This window comes from Nelusetta ayraudi, unplaced genomic scaffold (genome assembly GCF_046127955.1).
Source record: "Nelusetta ayraudi isolate G7.1 ecotype Tasmania unplaced genomic scaffold, CSIRO-AGI_Nayr_v1 ptg000020l, whole genome shotgun sequence".
Taxonomy (NCBI): Eukaryota; Metazoa; Chordata; class Actinopteri; order Tetraodontiformes; family Monacanthidae; genus Nelusetta; species Nelusetta ayraudi.
In genome coordinates, this window is record NW_027466070.1 from 1,129,547 (window position 1) to 1,148,140 (window position 18,594).

The 18,594-nt window shown below is 47.7% G+C and overlaps 1 protein-coding gene across 2 annotated transcripts; it reads left to right on the forward strand.

The window, feature by feature from the left end:
• The first annotated feature begins 1,228 nt into the window (after positions 1-1,228).
• Positions 1,229-18,293, forward strand: slc6a15 (solute carrier family 6 member 15). Of its 2 annotated transcripts, XM_076027236.1 has the most exons (12): positions 1,229-1,358; positions 2,866-3,402; positions 8,101-8,258; positions 8,361-8,487; positions 8,618-8,799; positions 12,698-12,808; positions 13,742-13,983; positions 15,129-15,309; positions 15,897-16,089; positions 16,343-16,502; positions 16,732-16,894; positions 17,748-18,293. In XM_076027236.1, the coding sequence occupies exons 2-12, from the start codon at positions 3,099-3,101 to the stop codon at positions 18,144-18,146; spliced, it is 2,220 nt and encodes a 739-aa protein (XP_075883351.1). In that variant the 5' UTR covers positions 1,229-1,358; positions 2,866-3,098; the 3' UTR covers positions 18,147-18,293. The 2 variants fall into 2 exon arrangements, with proteins under 2 accessions (XP_075883351.1, XP_075883352.1); XM_076027237.1 differs by lacking the exons at positions 1,229-1,358; positions 2,866-3,402 and adding an exon at positions 6,819-6,984.
• Positions 18,294-18,594: the final 301 nt, after the last annotated feature.

Consider the following 18,594-nt stretch of genomic DNA (forward strand, 5'->3'; position numbering starts at 1 on the left):
TTGACTGCGGATCACCTTCTTTTATTTGCCCTATTTTGTGTCCAAGCCCCGTTACCTGCCAAATCAGCTAAAGCTCAAAACTAGTTCAGGTTTTGTATACTGTAACGTGGAACTTTCCCTTGTGACTAAATTGTATAGAATGAAAAAGGACTGACTGCCTGTGTCGGGTTGTCACATTTGAAACTTTAAAATGGAGGCAGCAGAACAAAAAAAAAAAGACTTGTGGTGCTTGTGGATATTTATTTTTTTTAGCCACATAATGTGTATAATAATGAATGTATGATCAATGTGTGAGTAAAATAATCAAAGAATCTAGAGCAGCCAAGATGCTGCTGAAAACAGCTGGATGAGCTCTATTTCATTGATCCTTCTTTGTCAGCTTTGGTTGAAAAAAAAATTTGTCAATATCCTCACGCAGCCTTGTGTCATAGAAAAACGGGATTAAAAAAAAAATTGTAGACACACTAATAGATTTACTGGACATGTACTCAGGGATAACACATCATTGTTTAGCGTCTAAAAACCCCGGAAAAAAATGCTTACATCAGCCCAATAACGCAAAGAATATAAGATATATTAGAAAGGTTTATATTGGAAATTTGAGTGTGATTTTCATGATTTGTGATTAGAGATCTTTGGGTTATGGAAAAAAAAAAAAAAAAAAAAAAAGTGCAAAGCGGTGAACCGCGTCTGGGTTTTCAAGTTCAAAGCTGGTGACGCGAGAGAATTCCGAGGGGGAGTGGAAACGCACTCTTTCACCTCGAGCTTATATTATTTTTGGTATGTTTGTTTCTAAAGTCCTAAATACATGCTGTGTCCTGAGATTTAAAAAAAAAACAAAAAAAGAGGTGGGAGAGGTGGTGGGGGGGGGCATGTAAAAATAAATAAGTAAACAAATAAATGCGCATTACGCCTGAGAGTATTTCAATCAAAGGGAAGGGAGGAAGTTTTTAAAGCGTATGTAAGTCGACGGTACCAAGTGGCGCGGCGCGGAGGGGTGAGAGCGCAAAAACGAAACGCTGTTTCCGAATCTTAAACTAATGTATACATAACCCATACATAATTGTTCGTAGGGGATTTTAAGGGACTATGTGAGGAACTGGGGGCGACGTTTCGCGCGAGCGAGAGCGGAAGCGGCACCACGCTGCAAATAGCTCCTACAGCCACTAAACCCCGCCCCCTCGTTCGTAGCCGCCTCGGTAATAACCAGGTTTTCACAGGGGCCACGCCACTTCATCCTCAGACTCTCCTCAGCGCTCAACCCCAAAACCGCCAGTGGACATGTCTGCCCCGTGTATGTGCTCCCACAATTTCATTCCTTGAAGGGGAAAAAGGGATCGCCTGCTCCATCCTCACTGGTGAGTAGCATCATCACCCCCTCACCCCTTCCCTTTCCGCCCTCTCTCTCTCCCCCTCCGCCTCCTCTGTCATTGAGCGAATGAATGAAGGATGTAGCGAGAGGGAGACGGAGCCCAGGATGCGGACGGAGGATGATGAAAAATCTCACGCGGATGTCTAGTAGATAAGGCGGGAGGACGTAGGGCGACCGATGCGCTTGCGTTCGTGCGTCACGTCAGGAAACTCGCGATTTTTTTTTATTTTTCATTCTTATTCTCATCTCATCTAAAGCCATCCGCATTTTTTCCCCCCCGTTGAGTCATCTCTCCTCCTGACTCACGTGCTGATGGTAAAGGGGAGACAAGCGTCCTCCAGTCATGGCGCTCAGCATCAGCCTCGAGCCCAGACACGTGCTGGGTACCGAGATTTTTTTTTTTAATTTTTATTATTATCCAATAAAATAAAATCGCGGTCGGGGGGATTTTTTTAAAATTCCTATTTCAGTGAAGGTTACTGATTGGTCCTTATGGATGCTATGGTGCGTTCAAGAGATGATGAAACAACGGCCTTTATTCCCCCCTGCCTCCTCCTCCTCCTCCTCCTCCTCTTCCTCCACAAAAGCAGGCTAATGTGAGAGCGGTGCAGGAAATCTATTAATCACTTAATCCTCCAGTTGGAGAAAGCCATGAGGGTATCGGACATGTAAACTCTTGATTTTTTTTAGTGTTAGATTTTATTTTTATTTTTTTTTAGTTAGGTTAGAATTATTCAGGTTCAAAATCAACCCAAGAGAAACAATGGTAGGATGATGAAATATGAAGGTATCAGGTGGAATGTTGCGCTTCTGAACCGGCACATGGTGAAACGTTCACACCATTTAATGTTTCCCAGTGGAATTCTGTTCCTTTCAAAACGCATCCTGCACATGTTTAGAATCCATACATCTGTCCATCTGTCACTGAGCTCTCCTTCCTGTATGTTGGGGGTGGCAGGCGGGGGGGTTTCCCCATCCCAAAGGGCTGAGCGCAGTGGTGGAAGTGTTTGGGTCCGTATGCAAATCCGCATGGCCTCAATTATTCAGTAGGCTGGGAAATGTGATCGTCCCCGCCATGTGCGGGTTAATGTTCCACCAGGAACGAGGACAGTGACCTGACGGCGGATGATCTCATTCACAGATTTTACCGTGTGAAAAAAAAAATTAGAAGAAAAAAAAGACCCCAAGAAATGATAGATGCTAAATAAGGGGAACGTTTTGGTGAACTAGTTGATGTGGCGAGATTTTGAAGATAAGCATGAAGTGTTTGGTTTAAGGTTCCAATTTCCAGGTCAGATCTATTCAGATATATGTTTTCTTAATAAAAACATTTTTTCTTGTGTGTGATCATGTGAGATGTTCAACTAAAACTAGTTGGACCAGTTGAAACTGCTAATTTTTATTTTCTCAACAAGTGAGCAAAGAGCCTCGCAGTTTTCACTTGTCATTGGTTCCCGACTGACTGCATTTTTTTTTCCCATTCTGCCCTGCAGGCATGAAGAAGTAAAACTGCTTCCTGAACACTCAATCCCTCACAAAGTGCCTCAAAAGCTCTCTGACCCTCCAAGCAAAAGACAGAAATAAATCAATTGCGGGGGAGAAAAAAAAAAATTGCACTTTTGCACAAAGTCCAGTTCAGTGACTTCTTTTCTCCACACGCCGGCCTTGCCCTTCCATAGCGGAAAGACGTTCCACGCCTCACCCTTTGCAATCGTTGCTTTATCAAATGCCCAAAAACAGCAAGGCCGTCAAGAGAGAGCTTGACGACGATGTCACGGAGTCTGTCAAAGAGCTGCTTTCCAACGAGGACGCCTGCGACGATTCATTCAAGAAAACCGCGCTGATTGTCAACAACCATGGTGGGGACAAGAAGGAGCGCGACGTGGAGGAAGGCGGCTCCGACGGCGAGGAGGAGGACGAGCGCCCTGCGTGGAACAGCAAGCTCCAGTACATCCTGGCCCAGGTGGGCTTCTCAGTAGGCCTGGGCAACGTCTGGAGGTTCCCCTACCTGTGCCAGAAGAATGGAGGAGGTGAGTTCCCAGCAGCAGCAGCAGCAGCAGAAGCCGCAGCAGCGCTGCGGCTTCCGTTGTAGACAGTGAAGGGGAAACCACACGCTGACATGTTGTATGAATGAGTATCACAGGAAACCCATGACGATGTGCATATTGATTTGTTGGGCATTTCCCTTGAAAGTTTTGATGGGACAATATTTTTCTATCTGTGTTTTTCTATCAGGGAGGTTTGCTTGTGCTGAAAATGAAGTGTCACCCGTTTATTAGGTCAGACGGATCTCAGTCAAGGTTCTGGTGACATCTTCCGATCCATAAAAAAAAAAAACGTCCTGGAGTTTCGCAGCGGGAAAGAATTCCACCCAGTAGAAATCTGTTGTGGTCAAGCACTCCAGCGTAGAAAAAAACAAAGAAACCGCCAGACGAAAAGCATGTCATGTCTGCACGCTACTTGTGTGGTCTCAAAGCAAGTGTCCGGAAGATGTGGAATTACCCAATTTGTACCAAAACGACTGTGTTTTTGGCCAACTTATCTGCTGTACACTCCCAGAGAGGAAACAACGATGTTTGCTTCCCTGATTATTTAAAAAAAAAAAAAAAAGTTTACATGCTCCTGAATCAGACCGTGCTCACGAGATCCACACGAACACAGATATTTTGGTGAAAACACAGCGTTAACGTCAGTGTTTTGAGACAAACTGGACTGCCGAGTCTTTCCGGACGCTCGGACGACACCACACAAGCAGGATGGAGACACTTTGTATTCGCTTTCTGATGCTTTGGTACTCAGGAGTTCAACTTGTTTTGACTTGTATTGGGCATAACTCAGAGAAACTCCACAATAATCATGTGGATTATAAAATTTTGGGGAAAGTACGAGGTAATTTAAATTTTGAGAAAAGCATCCCTGTAAAAAAGTAAGACAGTGGGGTTTGGGTTGACCCAAAGTTTCACCTTGAAGCTGCTGAGCCACCTGATATTTCAGGTCGATGTTAATGGCCAAACAAACCCATAATCAGGTAATTAGGATAGTAGCTGCAGAAAAGAAAAATCCCTACACTTGTAGTATCGTAGTGTCCAGAAAAAACACATTTGGGTTCTACAGGGTTTGTTATGAGCAGGTCAGATGAGGATACGAGAGAAAGGCTGAGGCCACATCATTGTCTTCTCTGGTGTTTGATCAGAGTCCAAACTTAGCCTTTTCCCACAGTTCTGTTGAAAAAAGGGGGGTGGCTCTAAAAATAGCTGTGCTTTTTATAGCATTGTGTTTGCTGCATGCACGTTCACGTAGGTGAACGATCCTTTCACACTTGACTGTCAGAAGGAAGCCTATGTGGAGGCGTAGCGCGTCTCCATCTTAAGGCGACTGATCCAGGGGTGTGTCTCTAAGTACTCACATTCACAAAGGACAAAAGGTATGGCTTGGCAAACAGAAAAATTAATGAAGCTAGTTCCACTTTGTACTTCCGTGTCAGAACCAGAATGGTGAGGCGCGCACGTCTTTTCAGTTTGACGGGTGACGCCAGATGTACAACCAGATTCTAGACTTGAGACATGAGTTCCCAGGAGTCTCTGCACCGTGTTAATGGTGAGCCGCCCATACTGGCAGTAGAGGTACTGGTTAATGCACTTCCCTCCTGGTGATTATGCAAAGCCGTCAAGTGACCCAAGAAAGAGGATTAATCTAAACTGTCGCAGACAGTGTAGTCCAGACAGTAGTGATACTCTGATAATCCAAGTTAAGTTTGGTTTCATCACAGTGGTGATGTGAGTTAGTTCCTGTGGCTTACGTGACGTATAATAATACCAGTGCTGAAAGGAAAAAACAATGGAATCCGTGTAAAAGGAAGTTCGAATGGGGAGTCCCCAAACTCTGAACATACCAGTGAAGTGGACAATTGAAGATGCACGTGTGCATTCTGTCACTTGTGTCAAATGGGTGTGTTAAGTAAATTAAAACCCCTGTATACATCTGCACTCTAAACTACATGTGTTTGCCCTCGACCTCCAGGCTGCTTATCAATAAAATTGATTTTCATCCTGTGGCCTCATTACAGCGCTGGGATCAGGGTCAGAACTTTTACACGTTGACATCTGTTTAGGCTGCTAGCAGTATATTACTAACTGTAGCATGTTGCTATATCAACATTTTGAGCATTTCCAATACATTGTACCTCAGCCATTCATCTGTTGTGTTTGTCGTCAGCAAGAGTTAGCTTATTAAATTTCTATCTGGATTCTCATTAATGATTAGCCGAATGCTAAGCGTAAACATCAGATATCAAGAAAGGGGCCTTAATAATTTTATCCACGTTTGTTTTAAGGTCGTATAACTTTTCCCCATGGAACAGTAGCGCTGACTGCAATTCATTCCAAGTGTTTGTTGTCAAACATTAGCATGCTAAGTCATCGAGCTAATCTAAAGTCAAATATTAGCATTATTAAAGCGCCTTCAAACCCGAACCACCCAGCGAGTCTATCAGGAGATGGTGTTTGTTTTCAGTAATTGATTGCACACAGGAGTAGCCATTTTTATCATAATTACACACACACACACTGAATTATTACCTAATACACAGGCGAGTGCACTGTTGTACATCACTTTCATGTTTTGTGAGTATCTGTGTGTGTTTGTGTGTGTGTGTTTTTAACAACTCTACTCACTGTGCTGTGTTGAAATAATTAACTTAAAATGGGGTAGGCAAGTGCGTGTGTGGGTGGTATCTGCGTTTTACGCACATTGTTTCTTTTTCCTAACCACTCCAGGAACCATGTGCAGCGTGCTGAGTGTTTTGTACACATGCACCTGCCTTTCATCTTTTCACATTTCCTTTTAAGGTTATGGTGGTCATTTTTTGAACAAAGGCGGCAAACTCCTTTCCTTTTGGCGCCCTTTGTTGTGCGTCAGTTGTGAAGTTCCAAACTCCACTGACAATTCCACTTTTTCTTAAGGCAACAATCAAGATACTGCTAGCGAAAGCGCTGTTTGTTTTATTGGAATTTGTTTGTCCAATATGCAATCAATAAGACAAACTAATGTGAATTTCAATTTCAGTTTTCCCCTCAAACCCTTGTTTTCTCTAGTGTCCCTTTTACTTTCCTATCTACTAACAAGCATCTGCGTTCACGCCACAACGCTGCACTTTTGTTCTTTTTAAACGCTAGTTCTTCAAAGCTCATCAAATATTTAACTGTGTGGGATCAGTCAGACGTCAGTGTGGGCTGAAGATCAGCCAATGCGGTAGCAGAAAATGTTTTGGGTTTTTTTTTGTGCTGGGGGAAAAAAAATCAACTGCGACAGAAAAATGCGGTCATTGTAAAAAAAAAAAAAAAAAAAAAGACCTTCGGAAACAGGAAGGATTAACTGAAAATACCGTCGAGTCAGACGAGAGACCACACCCCCTTCACCTTGCGGGAAGCAGGAAGTGGGACGCTGTTTTTGGGGACGGCGATGAAATGGACCCTTATCGGGACCGTCGGCATCAAAGTCGGGGTGTCGGGACGAGACAATGGGGGGTTTTGAGGGGTCCGTTGGCCAGAGTTACTCCGCGGACCTCCACCAGACGACGTGTCAGAGGCAGAAGCTGAGCCCGCTCGCTGACTGTAGGGGCACGCCGAGAACAATCGTGCGCTTCCGGTATTTGAGCGACTCCGACGGCGAGAGTCAGGAGGGGATATGAACGAGCGTCCTGCAACAACATGCCGTGTCGGAACAAGCGCCAACCTTAAAGTACACACCAGCGTCTCTCACTCTCTCTCACACACACACACACACACACACACACACACACACACGCGCGGCGTCAGTTCTTACGTGTAGGCGTGACCATAGTCTATGGGCGTGACTGCCAAAAAAATGAAGTGTGGAATTTTTACTCACACTCTTCTCTTTTTTATTGATGAAAGATCACTGGTTTGTGGCGCCTCTGAAGCGATGTCGTAGATTCTCAGGCGCTTTCATGTGAGCTGAAAAAAACCCAAGCCAAGCTGCGTTCAGGGACAACACTGAAAAATGGGCACATTATATTAAAATGAGCACGTGTGACCACCGGCCATCTCCAGATACAAAGATGAACAAAGATGGTTTGGTTCGCTGGGAGTCGTCATGTGGTCCCGGTCCTGCTCACGAGCAATTATGCGCGCGCGCGCGCACACACACACACACACACACACACACACACACCATCTAGCCATTTGGCTCTGAAATTTCAGAGGGGAATTGCTACCTTCCAGTAATCCCAGTCTGATTACTGTAATTTCAGACCTCCCTCTGCACCTTTCCTTTCCTCTCCTGCTTAGCGGAATTGTTTGATTGCGCCTCGCACTGTTGTAGCTCAGCAGATGTCTGTGTACGCTTATTTGTGTGTTATGGAAACACAGACACAGATACTGTTTTGAATTTTCAAAAAAAAAAAGCCCTCTCAGGATGCCCTATCTCAACCTGCTGATCCTGATCGGCATCCCACTCTTTTTCGGCTTGCCAGTTTACTTGAGGCTTCTCTGTTTGAACCACGTGGCAGATGGTAATCACACAAACCACATGCTAGCTTCCACTTCCTGATGACTAAGAACATTAAAGGTTGCCGCCAAAATGAAAGCGTCTGATGCAACTCTTGCACAATGTTGCGCCTAGCCTCGTGGTCTGCTTTGCTTATTTAAAATGTTGCATTTGTTTTTTGTTTTTTTTTTAATTTTATCTGCCTTCCTTCCCTCCTGCAGGTGCGTACCTGGTGCCCTATCTCATCCTGCTGATCCTGATCGGCATCCCGCTCTTCTTCCTGGAGCTGGCCGTGGGCCAGCGCATCCGCCGGGGCAGCATCGGCGTGTGGAACTACATCAGCCCTCGGCTGGGCGGCATCGGCTTCGCCAGCTGCGTGGTGAGTCTGGCTTGGATCATCACCTTGAAGGGTCATCGGCACGGCTGCTGTCAAAATAACGTCATCTGAGATGTTTTATTTTCGTGTGTCTCTGGCCCGCAGGTGTGTTTCTTCGTGGCTCTCTACTACAATGTCATCATCAGCTGGAGCCTCTTCTATTTCTCCCAATCCTTCCAAGACCCGCTGCCATGGAAGGAGTGTCCGCTCATCAAGAACGACTCTAACTCATGTGAGAGCCGGTCGTCAGTTGTGTGTTTTTATTTTGTTTGGGTGTGTGTGTGTGGGGGGGCGGGGCAGTGGAAAAAAAAGAGGTACGCGAACGTCAAGCTGAAACTTTGTGCTGCCGCTGCGTCCTCCAGACAAGGTGCCCGAGTGCGAGAAGAGCTCGGCCACCACCTACTACTGGTACCGCCAGGCCCTGGACATCTCCGACAGCATCTCCGACAGCGGAGGCCTCAACTGGAAGATGACCCTGGCCCTGCTGGCCGCCTGGATTCTGGTCTGCCTGGCCATGATCAAGGGGATCCAGTCGTCGGGGAAGGTAAGGCAGCCCTCCGTCAGACGAGTCGTGTGCACGACGCAGGGGAAGGGAGCAAGTGAGGACATGAAGAGAGAGAGAGAAAAAAACAAACAAAGACGGAGGCTTACTTACTACAGCCGGTTGTATAACACCTGGCAGCTCGGCCCTCATAAATATAACTCTCATACCCGGGAAAAACGGGCGAGCACGGACAAAAACAAAAGGCCGCTTCTTGCCAAGCATTTTGTACAATCCTCTCACACCTACTTAGCAAAAAAAAAAACGACTTTGGTGCTAACACTTAGCAGCCTCTTCAGACCTGCTGACAAATTCTCCTAATGATTTAGCCTCTGATATGACCCCCCCCAGCGCCTCCCTCCAAAGAGCTCATGTGACTCCTTGTGTGTGATTACGGATCAGCTTATTTTATCTCAAAGCTGACAGTAGCGTGACTAGCATCCGGAAGGATTAGCCCACTGGCTAAAGGTTGGCATTCGCTTGCAAAACTCACCTAGTTCCTCCTCAGCTCTCTTTTCTTTCTTTTTTTTCTACACAGGTGATCGCTCTCATTACGCTCTCTGTTCTCGTATCATATGACAAGCATTAGCCCGTTTCCGTCCACGGTCTCAGTCAAGCTCAACATAATTGGTAAAAAAAAAAAACGTCACACATTTTTAATCTTCCCCGGCAGAAGCTTTGATTCGCCGTTAACTGTACTGGGCCGGTTTACAGCAAAATGTGGGGATCAGGTAATACGATACAGCTCCTCGGAGAAAAAGGTCTCTGTGAAAGCTGCCAAAGGTTTGACTCTGCACTTCTGGCCTGTTTTGGCTCATTAGTTTAGCTCGTTAGCCCGCTTTTTATGTTCTCCACAATGGAACAGCGTGATTTCAAGCCCGAACCGTCCTTGGTTGGTCGTGAAAGGCCCCAATGTGAACAATTAGCAGTCGGTAAGAGTGAGACTGGACCAATCAGTGACTCCTGGTGGAGGCATCAGAGGCACCCTTTGTGACGTCACAAAGTGCAGCCTCAGAGAGGTGCAGAAGGAGGAAAAATGGAGGAAAAAAAAAGAAAGAAAGTGCAGGAATACATGTGAACAGATGCTTTTTTGTCTGGGTTATTGCTCTGACATTACCACCTTTATTTGCCAGTGTGGAAAATACGGCGGCCACCAGACTAAATGAGCATTTTCCATTTCTCCCGTCAGACGTTGCTCCCAGCTCTGATCTTATCCCGGCAGCTTTCTGCTGCGCTGTTCGGCTCAACGGAGCTCTCGCCTTTTTTCCCTCGCTTTCTTTTTGCCCCCGAAAAGCGGCGGCAGACACAAACAACAGAATGCGCTTCCACAATGAGACGAGAGGTGCGGTAATCTGGACCAGCGGCGCTGAGCCTTGACAGACAGTTTCATTTCCCTCCGCGCCCGCACCTGCTGCCATCTGGCCAGAAACCTGCCCGATAAACACAACTCGACACAATCTCATCACAATTCCGCCTCTGCCAGACGGCAAATCGGAGTCAGATGGAGGAAGAACACGCAGTCCCCCGCTGCATTTGATCTACTCAGGCACATTCACACAGGGATGCAGAAGTCGTGTTTCAGGTGGAATCGCAGGCCCCGCGCTAATTACATACACGGCAGCAGCCGGTCCGAGACGTCGGAGGCTCCAGAAACTGGAGGTTGTCGCCTTCAGCAGCAATTCAGTTCAAACAAGCACTGAAGGAAGTCAACTTTTTTGTCAAATTTTCTTTTTTTAATTTTGGTGTGGAAAAACGGTACTAACTAGCGTTCGATTGAAATAATTAAAGGGGAAAAAAAGAAGTAAAACGGGTAGAAGCCTTATTTTTTTAGGAGGGCAAAGTATTCCGAACTAGTCAGAACACGATAGCGTAGCAACGCTTGACTCTTAAAAAAAAAAAAAAACTCAATCAAATCAGGCAGACTGTGTTGTGCCACACCTCAATCCTGCACCGGCTGAAACACACCAGTGAAATACTACACAATCATTGTGTTACGCTGATGCATTTTAGGAATCCATCCGATCAATCGTGTTTAGTGTGTGGAAAGTTGGACCAAGTAGTTTAGACCAAGACAAACCACCGGCAGCCAATGGTGGATGACGTCTAGTGTCACGCCTTTGACCAACAGGGAGCTCAGCCGGACAGACAGGCACACAGTCAGTCTGTCCACTGTAGTCACTTTCATCATTTCCTCAACACTTCCCTTTTTTTTCAAATTGGTGGTTGCATCTTGAGTGCCAGGTTGAAGGTGTTTCCACGAGAGGAAGTTGAGAAAGTGAAGGCAGCGTCCCTCTGCCGACATCTAATTACAGAGGAGGAGCCTCAGTCTGGGGCCAGATGGTCCCTCCGTCCACTGTCTGTCGGCTCTGAATGGTCTTTCTTTTTTTTTTTTTTTCCTCGAGTCGGCCCGGCCAGAAACTCGAAGGGGCGTCTTTGAAGTTGAACCGGCGCTGCCGCACACAAAAGAATATTAATGCCCTGCTCAGTTGCTCAGTCCGAGGCTCACAAAGCTCCCTCAAGGAAAGAAAAAAAGAAATATCCCTGCCGCCATCTGCATCTCCGCTAAGCCTCCTCCACAGCTCCTCGTCTTCACTGTGTGTGTGTGTGGGGGGGGCTCCAAAAGGGGTTCGGGCCGCGTGGGTTGCCATGGTGACACGCGCGCTTTTTGGTTTTGGCGGCGGTTGTCAAGAGCGTGTCAAGAAGGGGGGCGTGGCATTATGGGATGGCAAATGCCGCCGAGGTTCACTCCATTCAGTGTCTCCAACATTCTGAGGCTACTACGCCCTGAGATTGATTAACGGGGGGGGGGGGGCTTTCTGGCTGTGTGGCCTTCACATGTTTTGATGTGACCAGTGAGTTTCAAAAAAAAAAAAAAAAAACTTTATTTATTCTGCTGGAAGAATGTCTCCGTTTATCCCACACACTCTGAAGCCTGTTTAGCCTCAGCGAACCCACAGCGCACGCTTCACACCGGGGCTGGGGGAAACCACTTGTCGCGTTTGCGGCTCAATTTCTTTTTCCCTGTCTGAAGTGAGCGGTGATGCACTGTGCTCACTGTTGCAAAAAAAAAAGTATTTCCCCTTTTTTTCATTTCACTACCTGAACGAGGAACATGGTTGCTTGTGCCACAGCGATTCTTCCACCACGGTTTGAAGTTTTCTTTACGAGCTTGAAGTGTCTCTGCTCCTCCCTCCAAGAGCAGACATCACCCAACCCCCCATCTCCTCCCACGCAAACCCCTTTCCACACACACACATACACAGCCTCTGACTCACGAGCCGCTGCCCACGGCAGTAAACTGACGTGTCAGTGGCCCAGTCTTCCACGAGGCCTTCACTTCTGAGCAGGTCCCGCTGTCTAATTAGCACGGTGGCCGGACAAAAGGCCCCCGGGCCCGGTCCCACCCCGACCCGGACCCCCCACCGAGCCAGGTCGCACAAATTTTACGCTATATTGAATCCGTTTTCTCCGCAATGGTAATGGATCCTGATTGGTGGACACGTGCTGGACTGGTGGAGATTTCGCTCACACATAAAAAAAAAAAAATCCCAACTCGGCAAGGTTTTTATGACTGGACCAATCAGGGTCCTTTAGAGGGAAAGTAGGCGGGGTTTAGGGGCCTCCTGCTGGCTGGCTGGTGGGTCGCTGCGCTGGGAGTTTTAGCAGAACTTGAGCCGAGGACAGTTAAAGCTAAAGTTCCCAGCAGGAAGTGATGCAAAGAAGGGGGCTTCCTCCTACTAAACGCCCTCTGTGGGGTCTCCAGCCAGGTGGACGTCCCAATGAAACTCAGCTGTTGTGTCTGGAGCCTCTAATTAGCTTCACGCCCAGACGTTTTTTGTGGGGCCCGTCTGGAAGTTTTTAACAAGAATTTCTCTGCTCTCCTTCTCCTTCGTGCCTGCAGGTGATGTACTTCAGCTCCCTGTTCCCCTACGTGGTGCTGATCTGCTTCCTGGTGAGGGCTCTCCTCCTGGAGGGCTCCTTCGACGGGATTCGCCACATGTTCACGCCCAAGGTGAGGCGGCGGGCGAGTGCGAAAGTCACGGCAGAGGAGCGTTGAGGCGCCACCTGAAGTTCTCTCGCTGTTTTGTGGGGATAAAAAAGGCATAAAAAAATGACATGTGCGCCGCAATAGGCTGGCTGCTCGTCAGCGACGGGCCAATAGGACCCCAGGCTGTGAGAGCTCCATGGAAACAGGAGTCACAGAGGCCTTATGTAAGCTGGCTCGCAGCAGCGGCGCGTCTGTCTCGTGAAGTCCTGCCGCCGTCTTATGACTTCAAACGACGCAAAAAGGGAAAAAAAAAAAAAGCATCAAAGTCCTCCAGCGCCTGCTCCTCCTCGCCGCCGCTCTCCTGCAGCAGCGTTCACATCAGAGCGCGCAGCAGGCCGCTTCTGTCAGGGTGTCACCTGCCATTTGGCACCACCACACGCTGAGCGAAGCCAAACGTCGCTGTTGAAAAAACGCTGAAAATCACGCAGACGACAGGCGACGCGGTGGTCTCGCACAGCCAAGTCCAGACGTCCAGACTGGAGAAAGAACAATAAACAGAACACACACGAATCCCCTCAGCTAAAAAAAAACTGCATCTGCTCAATTGTTATTGCATTGTAATAATAAACACACACTTTTCAACAAAAATTGTGCTTAATGATGATGAATATTAGCTGTGGAAAAACAGTTGCAGCGATGAAAATGAAATGGCGGCACTTAAATCTTGAAGCTCTTTCATGCTAACAATCTGCTCACGACATAGAATAACAACTGAAGCGTCACAGTGTTGGAATTTTAAGGCATTCTGGCTCATTTAATCAAGCAGAATTGAACAATTTTAAGGCAAAAATGAATATTCTCAGCAATTATTACACAATGTGCATTGAAACATGAGCCATTCTGTTGACCGAAAGTGTGTTTGTGTGTGTGTGTGTGTGTGTGTGTGTGTGTCACCAGCTGGAGATCATGTTGGAGGCCAAAGTGTGGCGGGAGGCGGCCACGCAGGTCTTCTTCGCGCTGGGCCTCGGCTTTGGCGGCGTCATCGCCTTCTCCAGCTACAACAAGCGGGACAACAACTGCCACTTCGACGCCGTCCTGGTGTCCTTTATCAACTTCTTCACCTCCGTGCTGGCCACCCTGGTGGTCTTCGCCGTGCTGGGCTCCAAGGCCAACATGACGACCAGCAAGTGCATCCAGCAGTAAGTGAAGGAGACGTTCTTCTTTTTAAGCACCTGCAAAAGGCCAAAGTAATGACATGGAAACATGTATGTGAATACACACTGGGGATGCAAATTATTAATTCATTCATTAATTGTTAGTTGATTGACCTTATTGATTGATGAACTATTAATTGATAAGCGGCGATTTTTCCTGAGAACCTGAATTTCCCGATGAAAAATGCGTAAGGAACTCATTATTGAAGCCTTAAATGATGTTGAGGATCCAATGTGACCCATTTTTACATTAGAGGACAGTAAAACAGCCTCAACATTTATCCTCTGACTTTAACTTGACTTCTAATGAGTCACAGTTTTTTTCAAAAAAAAAAAAAAAGTTGTGTAAAAGTAACTTGTTCTAGGTTTAACAAAAAAAAAAACACAGTGTAAAAAAAATGTCAAAAATTGCAACTAATTTAATTTAATCGATTCAATTCTTAATCGACAATTAATCGATAATCGATTAATTGTTAACACCCCTAATACACACACACACACACACACACATATATATATATATATAGTTATATATATATATATACATATATATCTGAATGTAATATATTTGTATGTGTGTATTCATATACACACATATATGTGTATGCATATATTTGTATAATATATATACATATACATTCATTCATTCATCTTCCATACTCGCTTCTTCCCGAGCCTCAGGGTCACGGGGGTCTTAGGGCGAGGGCAGGTTGACACCCTGGACAAGTCGCCGGTTCATCGCAGGGCTATGCTATATACATACAGTATACAGTATATGTTGCCAAATTAAGCCCATGCTCTGTCAAACAAAAAAGAAAAAAATGCAAGAAATGTAAAACAGATGTGAGTAGAGATGTGAACAATTTTTAAAACTGATCACATTTTTCATGAGCTGCAAATTTCTTTTTTGCCGAAGTTCATTCAAACCTGCACACGACCCGAGGGCCGGAAAAAATGTGAACAGTGAGTCAGGAAATCTTTTTGCAAACACGCAGCTTGACAAGGAGCTTCCTGCAGCGAAACAAACAAAAAAAAAGCTGCTAGTTGAAATACAGTCAGTCAGTCGTGTCAGGGACAGTTAACAAAGTGGGAGCGAAGTTATGCAGTTTCGCCCGAACGGTGTCTTACAGGAACATGTCCCGGATGCAGATGTTGCTGGGGAACGGCAGCAGCTTGTCCCCCCTCCCTCAGGTCAACATCACGACGGCGGACGACTACAGCAGGATGATGGAGAAGGTGACGACCAGCACGGGGATGAACCACACCGCTCTGGGCCTGGACAAGTGTAGCATCGAGGACGAGCTCAACCAGGTACGAGGGAATCCAGCGCTAGTAAAAGGGGAAGAGGGTTGTGGTTTTTTTCTTTTTCCTCTAGCCAAATTACAGGGAGGGTTTGAATGTGGAGCAGATGAAAGTGGCAGGCTGACATCATCCTGCACAATTTAGACTTGAGGCCACTTCAAATTAGGTAAAAATAACCTTCTTCTTCTCCTCCTCCTCCTTCTTCTTCTCCTCCTCCTTCTTCTTCTCCTCCTCCTCCTTCTTGTTCTTCTCCTCCTCCTCCTCCTCCTCCTCCTCCTCCTCCTTCTTCTTCTCCTCCTCCTTCTTCTTCTCCTCCTCCTTCTTCTTCTTCTCCTCCTCCTCCTCCTCCTCCTTCTTCTTCTTCTCCTCCTTCTTCTTCTTCTCCTCCTCCTCCTCCTCCTCCTCCTCCTTCTTCTTCTTCTTCTTCTTCTCCTCCTCCTCCTCCTCCTCCTCCTCCTCCTCCTCCTCCTCCTTCTTCTTCTTCTTCTTCTTCTTCTCCTCCTCCTCCTTCTTCTTCTCCTCCTCCTCCTTCTTCTCCTCCTCCTCCTTCTTCTTCTTCTTCTCCTCCTCCTTGTCCTCCTCCTCCTCGCTGACAGGCCGTCCAGGGCACCGGCTTGGCCTTCATCGCCTTCACCGAGGCCATGACTCACTTCCCAGCATCGCCCTTCTGGTCCGTCATGTTCTTCCTCATGCTGATCAACCTGGGCCTGGGCAGCATGTTCGGCACCATCGAGGGGATCCTCACGCCGCTCGTCGACACGTTCAAAGTCCGCAAGGAGCTCCTCACAGGTTCGCCAGGCCGACTAGGCCTCGCCCTTGTTTTGGTTTTGGTTTTTTTTTTTAACCTCCCAACGGCCTCGCGAGTGACTCAGCTGATGAAATATGTCAATGGAAAAGTGGGCGGGTCTCTTAAAGACAACAACTTAGCTGCCAAAGACAGACATTTGGATAGCTAATAATGGAAGACTGCACTTAGCCGTACTGTGCACTGACCTCCCCTCCTCCCTCCTCCCTCCTCCCTCCCCCCACCTCCACTCGGCAGTGGGATGCTGCGTGCTGGCCTTCTCCATCGGCCTCCTGTTCGTGCAGCGCTCGGGGAACTACTTTGTCACCATGTTTGACGACTACTCGGCGACGCTGCCGCTGCTCATCGTGGTCATCCTGGAGAACGTGGCCATCGCCTGGTTCTACGGCATCGACAAGTGAGTGCGCCACAGCCCTGCACCTTCCAATGGGCGAAAAGTGAATCTGGTTTTTCTTCTCCTGGGCTTCTTTTTAGGTAGATGTAAAATCAGGTCACAATGACTTTGCAAGTCTGTTTTTTAAGAAGGAACAAAAGTCCTTTTTTGGTTTCCATGGCAGAATAGGAGCAAAATTGCCTCTCATCATATTCTGTCTGCTGACTCCGCCCTCCTCTCTCTTTCTCTCCAGGTTCTTCGAGGACCTGAAGGACATGCTGGGCTTCACGCCGTACCGCTTCTACTACTACATGTGGAAGTTCATCACGCCCATCCTGCTGCTGGTGCTGCTGGGTAGCAGCTTCATCCAGCTGATCATGACGCCGCCCAGCTACAGCGCCTGGATTGAGGACAAGGTGAGTCGTCCCAGGGGGGGATTTGGGTGGGGGGGGGGGTGGAGGGATCAGCGGGGGCAGAGGTTCTCAAAACACCTGGAAGCAGTTGAAAGCAAATGAGAGGATTCAAAGTCAACTGGGTTTGGTTCAGCCGGGAACAAGGTGGGGGGGGGGGGGGTATGGGGGGGGGGGGCTGCTGAGGCTGTCTTTCAACCTGCAGACAATCAACAGGATGTGTGCGGTCCGCAGCTCCAGCAGCCGTTTGATGTAAAAAGGCTTAATTTCATTTGTCCAGCGAGGAGGCAGCTGATTGGCTGCTGCGGCCAGTGGCCGCCAAAGTAATGGCCAGAGTGTCTTGATGATGATGATGATGATTTGAACCAATCAGGTCTTACAGGCCAAAGGTTATTTAGTCGATTATTAACATGAGCCCTTAACTTTTTTGTATGATGACATTTTTAGTTCTCTGCAATTTTCTTAAAGAGGAACTGATGGTTTTTATATACAGAGCTTTTGAAAAGCTAAAGCTTGTTTTCAAAAGCAGTCTTGTCCACGATGAAGACAAGCACTGGAGCTATCAAACAAACATCGAGCACGTGTCAAATTGAATTTACTCCAGATCAGGCGGTCCCCGCTTGTACGTCACACACACACGGTCTGCAGTTCCATCTTAAAGGCGCCGTCGGTAAAATCCAAAACAAACAACAAAACAACTGGGAGGAGTCGAGCAGAACCGTTTGTCAGTTCCAGGCAAACTGATTGATGATTCATATAACAACAGGGTTTTTTTTTTAGGTTTTTTTCAGGCCTATGTGTGTGTGTGTGTGTGTGTGTGTGTGTGTGTGTACACTGACGCTCCGTCTCACCCCCGCAGGCCGCTGAGGAGAAGGTGCCCTTCCCCACGTGGGGCATCGTGATGTGCATCTCCCTGGTGCTGATGGCCGTGGCGCCCGTGCCGCTGGTCTTCGGCCTGCGCTACTTCAACGTCCTGCAGGACGACGGCGGCGCCGGCGGCGCCCGCTCCACCGTCTCCTACACCAAGGGCCGCATCATCAAGGAGGACGTGCAGCTGGAGGAGGGCGACGACGCCAGCCTCCTCCGCGGCAAGGCGCCCGGCGACGGGCCCTCCACGCCGCCGCCGCCCGGCAACAGCATCTACCGCAAGCAGAGCGGGGGAGGGGGGGACCCCGAGGCCGACACCGCCCCCAACGGCCGCTACGGCATCGGCTACCTGATGGCCGACGTGCCCGATATGCCCGAGTCGGACTTGTAGACTCTTACCATAGTCCGACCCCCCCCCCCACCCACTGCTCTGCCTGTTTCTATCATCATTAACTGTACTTTTTTTTTTTAATAACATGTATATTCTTTGTAGATATCGTAGCCGCTCTGTTTGTCGTCTTACGTCATCATCGTCGTCGTCGTCGTCGTCATCATCAACCTTTAAGAAAAAAAAAATGCGTCGAAACCCCCCCCCCACACACACACACACAAAAAAACTAGGTAGCCCCGCCCCCTTGTGGCCCTTTACCCCTACCCCGCCCCACCTTGACCCCCACACCTCCTCGGCGCCGGGTTGAGGTCGAGGTGGGGAAGCAGTAAGACAGATGGGCGTAGCCAGGGAGGAGGAAGAGGTCAGCAAAGGTCAGACGAGTGGGCGGGGCCAAAAAGAAAAAGTCTGCATTATGAATCCTGACTGTTACGTAACATGGCGGTGAGAC